The 10,494-nt window shown below is 40.4% G+C and overlaps 1 protein-coding gene across 2 annotated transcripts; it reads left to right on the top strand.

Moving 5' to 3' along the window:
- LOC18777517 (galactinol--sucrose galactosyltransferase) lies at positions 6,634-10,479 on the top strand. Of its 2 annotated transcripts, XM_020563810.1 has the most exons (5): positions 8,378-8,820; positions 8,907-8,958; positions 9,198-9,354; positions 9,426-9,760; positions 9,881-10,479. In XM_020563810.1, exons 1-5 carry the CDS (start codon positions 8,789-8,791, stop codon positions 10,451-10,453), a joined length of 1,149 nt encoding a protein of 382 aa, XP_020419399.1. In that variant the 5' UTR covers positions 8,378-8,788; the 3' UTR covers positions 10,454-10,479. The 2 variants fall into 2 exon arrangements, 1 of the variants encoding a protein (XP_020419399.1); XR_002271657.1 differs by lacking the exons at positions 9,426-9,760; positions 9,881-10,479 and having other exon boundaries at positions 6,634-8,820; positions 9,198-9,227.

Below are 10,494 nucleotides of genomic sequence, written 5' to 3'. Positions count from 1 at the left end.
AAGAGAAAGATCAAGCATGCGACTTTCGTTTCCTAAGCCGTCACTAGCTACCAAGTTATGGAAGACAAACCTTTCATCATCTTTCAATGGAAAGAAATTCCAAGGTAATGGAATGCCCATCACCTCTAGGGATACTATCCATGAAGCTCTTTACATCAGCGGGGCTCTAAGCAGGCGGCCAAGCCTCCCTCACCTCCATTAAAGACAAGTTACTTTTGATGTTACTCATGCAACTCATCTTTTTTGTTCGATAAAGCAATGTAGTCACACAGACATCAATACAAGTTCAAGCTTTCCTTTCCAATGGAGTGTTCACAAAAGCAATTGACACGTTTCCGGACGTAGGCCAAACGGGCCACACTTATCGACACGTCCCTAGAGACGTAGGCCAAACGTGCCACTCTCATCGACACGTCTTCGGACGTAGGCAAAACGGGTCACACTCATCGACACGTCCCCGGACTTAGGCCAAACGGGCCACTCTTATCGACACGTCTCCAGACGTAGGCCAAACGGGTCACACTCATCGACACGTCCCCGGACGTAGGCCAAACAGGCCACTCTCAACGACACGTCTCCAGACGTAGGCCAAACATGCCACTCTCATCGACACGTCTCCGGACGTTTACGCTCATCGACACGTCCCCGAACGTAGGCCAAACGGGCCACTGTCATCGACACGTCTCCAGACGTAGGCCAAACGAGTCACATACATCGACACATCTCCGAACGTAGGCCAAACGGGCCGTTCTCATCGACACGTCTCTGGACGTAGGCCAAACGGGTCACACACATCGACACGTCCTGGGAGTTTGAGAACCTATGCGTATAAAGAGGGAAAACCCCATCCTGCACGGAAATGAGGTGAAATCGCTAATGGAGGAAGAATGAGGAATCTGATGTCGCGATATGAGGAGAGCAGAAAAAGTTATTTACAATAACTTTGAACTCTGTCTATGACATTGATGGCTAAGAACAAGATAAAGTTATGTACAATCTCTCAAGCAAATAGAACTAAAACCCAATTCCTGATCTCAAAGAATCACTCTCAGTATCATTAACAAAATTCTGTACTAACTGAACCACATCAATGAACATTCCTAAATTGAAAATTTTCACGAAATTCACACCAGAACAAAAATCAAATCAATAAAGGCAAACAACATGAACACGAGTCATACCTAACACATGAGTTACCAAACAAAAACAAACCAGATTATAGCACCAAACAAAGCAAACTACTCAGAGTGGTTTACCATCCGAGTCCTAAGAACAGCCAACAAGTCATCTAAAAGTTTTGAAACAGTACAGACAGGAGCATAATCAAACACACACCTATGTGCTGATTCCATGCGGACTTAGGTCCGTATCCCATGTCCGATACGCAGTCGGATACGCTTCGATACGCGTTGGAGAGAGAGAGGAGAAGGAAAGATTCGGAGAGAGAGAGAGAGAGAGGGGAGAAGGAAGAAGAAGAAAAGAGAGTCGGATTCGCTGGCCGGTGCTTTTGAGGAGGGAGAGAGAGAGAGAGAGATGAAGGAGAAGAGAGACGGTGGAAAAAGAAAAAGAAGCGACACAAAGAGGAAGAAGAAGAAGACCTAATTTTCATTTTTTTAATATAAATTCTCAAATGAACGACTTTGTGGCCGTAAAAAACATAAATATGTTTATGGGTTTTGGGTCTTTCAATAATATTAAAATTGGCCTAAAAAGAACCAGAAACAAAGCCCAAACTATAACAAAAAATAAAAATAAAATAAAAAGAAAGTCCAAGAATGATACACTATATTTATAATTTATGATTTTATGTTATTTAAAATACGTTTAAATTATATATTAATATATGTTTTAATTTTCGTATTCATAACGTATCATATTCTAGTTTTTGGAGATTTGTCATATCCCCGTATCGTATCGTATCATCATATTCATAGTACTAATTCAATGTTTTTTTTTTTTGGGTTATGTATGATTTTGTGCCAGCACACTAGAGCGTTGGGATTGTTTAATTGTCAAGGAGGAGGATGCTAGCCCAAATCCAGGCGCAACAAAAGCGCCCCTGACTGCTCCAAACCTGTGACTTCCTTAGAAGGCCCAAAAGATGTAGAGTGGAACAATGGGACGACCCCAATTTCAATCAAAGGAATGAACATATTTGCTGTGTATGATGCACCAGCAAAAGAAACTGAAGCTCTTGAAGCTTTCAGAGAAGGTAGAGATTTCGCTTCAGCCTTTCGACTACGAGCTCCTCACTGTTTCTCCAGTGAGGGTTTTTCCATAGAAGTTGATCCAATTTGCTCCAATTGGATTGGTGAACATTCTCAACACTGGTGGTGCAATTCAGTCGCTGGAATTTGAGGATGAAGAAAACTCCTTAAATTTGGTGAGAATTGGAGTGAAGGGTTGTGGGGAAATGAGAGTGTTTGCTTCAGAAAAGCCAAGTGCTTGTAAGATTGATGGAGAGGATGTCACATCCCGGGATCGGCTCCGCCGTAGCACGATATTGTCCGCTTTGGGCCCCCCTCTCTGGCCCTCACGATTTTGTTTATGGGAGCTCACGAGCAACTTCCCAGTGGGTCACCCATCCTGGGATTGCTCTAGCCCCCAACTCGCTTAACTTCGGAGTTCCTACGACTCCGAAGCCAGTGAGCTCCCAAAAGGCCTCGTGCTAGATGGATGCGGGTGTGCACATATAAGGCACATCACCCCCTCTCCGTTGGTTGATGTGGGATCTTACAATCCATCCCCCTTAAGGGCTCGACGTCCTCGTCGGCACACTCGCATCACACGGCATAGTGGCTCTGATACCAAATTGTCACATCTCGGGATCGGCTTCGCCGTAGCACGATATTGTCCGCTTTGGGCCCCCCTCTCTGGCCCTTACGGTTTTGTTTCTGGGAGCTCACAAGCAACTTCTCAGTGAGTCACCCATCCTGGGATTGCTCTAGCCCTCAACTCGCTTAACTTCGGAGTTCCTACGACTCCGAAGCCAGTGAACTCCCAAAAGGCCTCGTGCTAGATGAATGCGGGTGTGCACATATAAGGCACATCACCCCCTCTCCGTTGGTTGATGTGGGATCTTACAGAGGAGGTGAAGTTTGAGTTTGTTGATAAAATGGTCACAGTCCAGGTGCCATGGCCTAACTATTCAACATCAAGAGTCGTGGATTTCTTGTTCAGAGCTGAGCAAATGAAAGAGATTTGTACTTGAGCCAATGAGAATCAGATTTGTTATTGGCAAGATCAATCTGTAATTCAAGTGTGTTTTTCATTCTAACAAAACAGCCTAGCATGATATGTGTTAGACGGGATGATGTAGGAGCATAGGGGTGGATCAAGATAGATATTTACCATTTAATTAGTTATTACATGATATATTGTTATTTTCTTATTTAGGTAGTTTTATGATATCTTTTATTATTTATGTATGATTTTATAATTAATTAGTTTACTTTTGGACCAAGTAGCCTTGGTGCCCAAGTCTTGTAAAGCCTATAAATAAGACTAATGTAATAGTTGTAGGATATATATATATATGTTGATGATTAATAAAATAGTTAATTTGTGGCATGGATTTGCTACGATATATGTGAGTTTGCACTAGCCCTAGATTTCAGTGCTCGTGTATGTGGTTGGTGACCTGTGTCTGGATCCCGATCCCCATCAATTGGTATCAGAGCTATGGCTCAAGATCTGCTATATCGGGGAGGTTTTTGGATGGAGGGTCGTTTTAACAACTACAACGACATGGAGGAAATTAGGAGGATGCTACGGCAACTTACGGAACGCATTGCTCGCATTGAAGCTCGAACCCAGATAGGTAAGAGTTCTGACGGGGAGGGATGTGTGAACCCTTATTTGAACCGAGTAGCTCGCATCGACTAGGGGTGGGCGCGGTCCGGTTCGGTCCGGTTCTCACCTCAAACCGGAACCAAAACCGGTATTATTTAACTGGTCCGGTTCGGTCCGGTTTAGGCAAAAAAATTTTCGAAAACCGACCGGTTCGGTTCTAACCGGTTCTGACCGGTTCCGGTTTTGAACCGGATTATTAATTTTTTAATTTTTTTTAATTTTTTTTAGCTTAAAAATGAACAAATAATCCAATTCATACATTTAGAAATTTTTTGAAGTTGAACTTGGAAAATTAGTGATTATAAAAGTTAAAAAATGGCATTAGATTTTAAAATTTTGTAAAAATATAAATATAAAATATATGACCGGTCCGGTTCGGTCCGGTCCGGTGCGGAGAGATGTAAAACCAGAACCGGAACCGGTTGGAACCAGTTCGGTCCGGTTCCGGTCCGGTTTGTTGACTTTTTTGGTCAACCGGTTTTTTTTTCGATTTTTTTTCACCGGTTCGGTTCGGTGTTCCGGTTTTCCCGTCCCGATGCCCACCCCTAGCATCGACACTCTAAGCCGTGAGAGTCTCGACGGGGAGTACGAGGGTGATAACCCTTTTCATTATTGCGCTCCGCTGTGTGAGTCAAGTGAAGAGAGGCACGGTTATTCTCATTGTGTCTTTGAAGGTATAAATGAATTTGGTAATTTTGGTGCATCTTGTTATTCATCGAAGTTATTAAATTTGGATTTACCTCCAGTATTTGATCCTTGCAACTGTGAAAATTGCAATAAAAATTATTTGGGTGTTCAAAGCAATTTTGATAAGCAATTTATTGACCAGAATAGTGAAGAGATGAGAATTGAGAAAACTTTCGAAGATATTATTGATTTTATGGGCATTAATATTTTCACTTGGAAGGTTGCCAAAAATCTGGTTGATTTTGTCAATCGGTTGAAGATTCTAGAGAGAAACATTTGCATTGCTAGAGGGAGTAAGAAGCCCAGAATAACGAAATATTCCAAATATCTTTTTATTTGGAAAGGAAAGTTTCAATTGGATGCTAAAAGATCTAGAATTAATACGAAGCAATTGAAGATTCTACTCGGATTTTCCACAATCAAAGGCTTGAATTCGAGGACGAATTCTTTCCAACCAGAGGAGTCTGATGCAGGAGCATAGGGGTGGATCAAAATAGATATTTACCATTTAATTAGTTATTTTATGATATATTGTTATTTTCTTATTTAGGTAGTTTTATGATATCTTTTATTATTTATGTGTGATTTTATAATTAATTGGTTTACTTTTGGATCAAGTAGCCTTGGTGCCCAAGTCTTGTAAAGCCTATAGGGTTTAGGGTTTAGGGTTTTCATGCTATAGCCAACATAAGAAACGAAAACAAAACGACTGATACAATAAACAACGGCCAGCCGGAATTCATGACAACCTTTGACAAACTAAAACTAAAACTCAATATGCATTTGTATTCAAAATTCTTTTCCCATTCTTCATTAAATTGACCAAGTATCCCGCCAAAGCTAACTAATTAACAATCATAGAGATATGACTGACAGGATCAAATCGAGGAAAATCCCCGACAATGTGACAGACAAGAGACATCCGTTGGTGCCAGGACACGTCAGAGACTAGAAGGTAAGATCTTTGGGGTCCTCAATAATCTTCTTTTTCTTGTAAAGAACAAGAAGTTGTTGTCCAATGTCAAAAAGTTATGTTAAAGAGTAGGATTTTATTGTGTAAACGGGTCGCTATTTCTAAGAAGTTACATGCATGCATTGGCTTCCACAAATTCTTGCTTATATAAGAGAGTTCTGCGGTATATATTCTCCTTTGTTCATTTTATCTAATGATTATGTGTACAATGCAGGGAACTCAAAAGTTGAAGAAACTGCTCCTGGTGTTGCAACAGGAATGATTTTGTCTCTTCATGAAACGTATTGAGGAACAATGGGTTATGCTTCACTGATTAAACTTCTATATCACTGGAAATTATAATGCATTGAATTTTCTTTAGGTCCTGATTTTTATACTTTTATTGCAACTCTTTTTGCAGTCTTCAAAACTGTAAAGATACTCTTGCAACATGCCAAGTATGTATTTGTTGTTCAACCTTTTCTTCAGATATCGAAATATAAATTCTGAATTTCTTTTAGTCAACTAGGTAAAATATTGGATGCTTATAGTTGTGGTGATAAATATTAAATATTAAATGAACGTAATTTCATCACAAACTCGAAGAATTTCTTGGCACTTGTTGATACATTCACTAGAGTCTTACTTGTTATATGCTTTTGATTCATTGTTAAATTCTCTATTTGATACATTCACCACAAATTCTTGCTTATATAAGAGATGGGTGGATTAAATAGAGTTCTTCTTTGGAGAAACTAACTAGTAGAGGAATCGCCTTCTGGGAAGGAGTCGCATTTGTCAAGCACATGTTGAAGAAACTTTTTGGGAAGAGGAAACGAAGAAATTTAATTTAATTGCTTTATTTATTTATAATAAATTGGATAATAGTATATATGCATATAAATTTAGGGCCCCTTAATTGGAGGGCCATGCCCAAGGCCCCTCTCGCCCACCCCCAATGCCATGGTATGCCCTAATCCGAGCACGTGAGTACAAATACAGTAGTGGTTGGTTGACTGACCTAATTCCTTGGAGGCCAAGATTACTTAGTGTATAAGAATTCTGGTTGCAAAAGAATTGTTATTTATAGTTCCACCAAATCCTTGAAAAATCATATCAAATCGCCATAATTTAACAAGAATATAATATTTTATCACTTAATATTTGCCTTCCAAACAAAGCCAATATTTACCGTACTTGATTCTCTTGCCATTGAACGAGGAAATAAACGAACAATATATTATAATAAAAAGTAGGAAAAGAAAACGAAAATATTGCAATATTATATTATTATTGCCTCATTACTTACTATGAGATTATTACGATTTTGAGTTCTATACATACAAGAGGACTTGTGCTAATGTGTTATCTCTTCTCTACCCGCTTCGTATATTTTATAAATAGCCAGGAAAATCTTAGGGTTGGTTTCTTGGTACGTACAATATTTTGTTTCTTCTTCTTCTTCTTCTTAATTTGTAGTGCTTGTTCGTTTTGGTGTCATGTACCCTAATAATAAGAAGCGTCGTTGTGGGAACATGGCCGCTGGTGTTGCCTTCAAATACTACAGTTGCAGTAGGTACATATCATCACCAGAATGGGCAAGTCTTCCTCTGCTGCCTGTGTTTTTGGTTCTAGATAATTTGTTTGAGCCCATTGACCATGTTTCTTTTGCTGCCGTCTGCAAGCAATGGCGTTCTCTTGCAAAAGACTATAATCAAGCAACACAGCGGTGGCGGCATAACAACCTACTTCCCATGCTCTTGATCCCTAATGAATATGAATGCCAAGGCGACGGCGGCAAGAATAGCCGCCTCCTAACGAAAACGAACCACCGAAAAGCATTATACAGCATTGCTGAAGGCAAAATCTACAACAATATTGGATTGGAAGTGCCTTTTAAAAAGAGGTCTTGTGGGTCTAGCCACGGTTGGTTTGCCACAGTAGAATCCGTCACAGACCAAGGTCCGATTATAGCACTCCGGGACCCTTTCAGAAATCCGGCATCGCCCATTCTTCTCCCTCTCTTGGATGTCATACCCAAGAAACGTGACAAATACTTCCACGAATTCAATGTGAGAAAGGTCATCTTCTCTGCTGACCCTGCTTTGAATCCAGATAACTATGTGGTTGTAGCACTGTTACGTAAAGCTAATCATTTTGTGGGTATTTATGATGAATTTGCTTTCATTCATATGAAAAGAGGCCTAAGCCAAAAACGTTGGACTTGGATTAAGCCCCCACTTCCGGTCACTGATGTTATATCTTACCAAACCCAAGTCCACCTACTTGGACATCAGGGAGAGATTTGGTCATTAGATGTCAGCCCTTATACTTCAAGAATACGACGACTAAAGCTGCTTACACATCGGGACGCAGGCTTCCACCGTTATAAAGCTACAAGATATCTTGTAGAATCAACCAAGGGAGACTTAATGCATATCGAAAGAGTTTGTAAACAAACACAAGGGGCCTACAAGAATGTTATGACTGAAAGCTTTAGGGTTTACAAAGTGGTGTTCGACGACGAAGACGGATCTGTTTTACAACATGTTGAGGTAAAAAGCATTGGAGATGATGCCTTTTTCATAGGTGACAATCATTCCGTCTCTGTTTTGGCTTCCAACTTTCATGGATGCCAGTCAAATTCCATATATTATACCCATGATTTCTCATCGTCGTCTTTTGTTTACGGAGACCATATCCAATATGATACGCTATATGACGACATGCCATGTCGCGATATGGGTATTTTTAATTTAGAGAGCGGAACCATCACACAACATTTCTCCTTAGATCCTTATTCTGATTTGCAGGGTTATATACCGCCTGCAGTCTGGGTTGTACCCCAGTTTAATGGACTCCGCTAGCTAGCTTCTTACAATTAAATTAACTTTTCATGTGATTTCATCAACGTAATGTATTGCACTTTTTTTTCTTTTTCTTTTTCTTTTTTATGATGATCCATGTGATCAACTGTGTTCCTGTTTTTTTTTCTTTTCCTAATAGATATGTGGAGTTTATTTTACTGATGTGTTAAGATCGATGATTTGATAATATTGCACTAAGTTTTGCTTGGGTTCCATCTGCCTTAAGGCTGCAATAGTGGGCTCTAAATGCCTCAGCCCAACGGAGGTTTGCAACCACACCCATCATTGGGCTTGTCCTAAGACCAATAATCCCGAAAAGTTGAACCCCAAAGTGGTTGATTTTGGCCGGTAATAATAATAATATTATGTCGTTGCCTCTATCCTCTCATTCTTCGAAATCAAGTTCTAGGGTTTTGAGAATTCAAGCTCCATGGCTTGGCTACCCACAATCGTATCGATGACGTAAGGCCTCCGGTGCCCTTGCTATTGCCCCAGTTTTTATTGACTTTCGTTTGTGATTAATTGGAATGCGTTTTTGTTCAATACAGGATGATCATTTCGGAGGCCATTTTCTTGGAACTCACAATTTCAGGCGGCGTGGTATGCTTCATTTTCCTTGCAACCAAACACTGGCTTCCAACGTGCGATTGAATATTTCTTATTGATTTCTTTATCCTTCTTTTTATTAAAAATAAATAAATAAATTTATTAAAAAAAATAGATTTAGGTAAAAAGAGAAGCTTGAAATTATTTATTAATTAAAAGTATTGTTATGTGTGCACTCTAGAACTTACTTCATCCACCCTCCTGAAACATTTTCATGCCATGGTTGGTTGCAGTTGCTTGAGATGCTATTCGAGGAGTTTGGTGGTCGAGTTGAGCTGGCTAAAGCTTATTACAAGGCACTGACTGATTCCATGAAGAAGCATTTCAATGGCAATGGAGTAATTGCCAGCATGCAGCACTGCAATGACTTCATGTACCTTGGATGTGTCGGTACGTCTTTTACAAGTTATATTCTAGCATCAGTAGTACACACGTGTATTAATTTCTTCACATTTACGTAGGGGATGATTTCTGGTCTAAGACCACGGGGGTAGCAGATGGGACGTATTGGCTGCAAGGGTGTCACGCAGTGCATTGTGCCTACAGCAGCCTGTGGATGGGCAACATCATACACCCATGTGCTGAATTCCACGCTGCATCAAGAGCTATATCCGGAGGCCCAATCTACATCAGTGACTCTGTTGGGAAGCACAACTTCAAGCTTCTTAAGAGCCTTGTGTTGCCAGATGGCTCTGTATTGCGATGCCAGCACTATGCTCTTCCTACTAGGGATTGCCTCTTTGAAGACCCTGTGCATGATGGGAAAACCATGCTCAAAATTTGGAACCTAAACAAAGTAAGATTAAGAAATGCTATCGTGAGTGGTAGTGAATTATAAAATAGAATAAAAGTAAGATAACCTTTTGAGTGATAGTGCTAATTCAATCTTTTTGTATGATTTTGTGCCAGTACACAGTACACTGGAGCATTGGGATTATTTAATTGCCAAGGAGGAGGATGGTGCCCCAAATCCAGGCGCAACATAAGTGCCCCTGAGTGCTCAAAGCCTTTGACCTGCTTGTCTGGCCCAAAAGATATAGAGTGGAACAATGGGAAGAGCCCAATTTCAATCAAAGGAATGAACATATTTGCTGTGTACATGCACCAGCAAAAGAAGCTGAAGCTCTTGAAGCTTTCAGAGAAGGTAGAGATTTCGCTTCAGCCTTTCGATTTTAAGCTCCTCACTGTTTCTCCAGTGAGGGTTTTGCCAAAGAAGTTTATCCAATTTGCTCCAATTGGGTTGGTGAACATGCTCAACACGGGTGGTGCAATTCAGTCGCTGGAATTTGAGGATGAAGAAAACTCCTCAAATTTGGTGAGAATTGGAGTGAAGGGTTGTGGGGAAATGAGTGTGTTTGCTTCTGAAAGGCCAAGTGCTTGTAAGATTGATGGAGAGGAGGTAAAGTTTGATTTTGTTGATAAGATGGTCACAGTCCAAGTGCCGTGGCCTAACCCTTCAACATCAACCGTGGTTGATTTCTTGTTATGAGCTGAGCAAATGAAATAAATTTGTACTTGAGCCAATGAGAA

Source organism: Prunus persica, chromosome G5, assembly GCF_000346465.2.
Source record: "Prunus persica cultivar Lovell chromosome G5, Prunus_persica_NCBIv2, whole genome shotgun sequence".
Classification (NCBI taxonomy): Eukaryota; Viridiplantae; Streptophyta; class Magnoliopsida; order Rosales; family Rosaceae; genus Prunus; species Prunus persica.
Note: the sequence above shows the minus strand (reverse complement) of the source record. Positions and strands in the feature narration are given on the sequence as shown.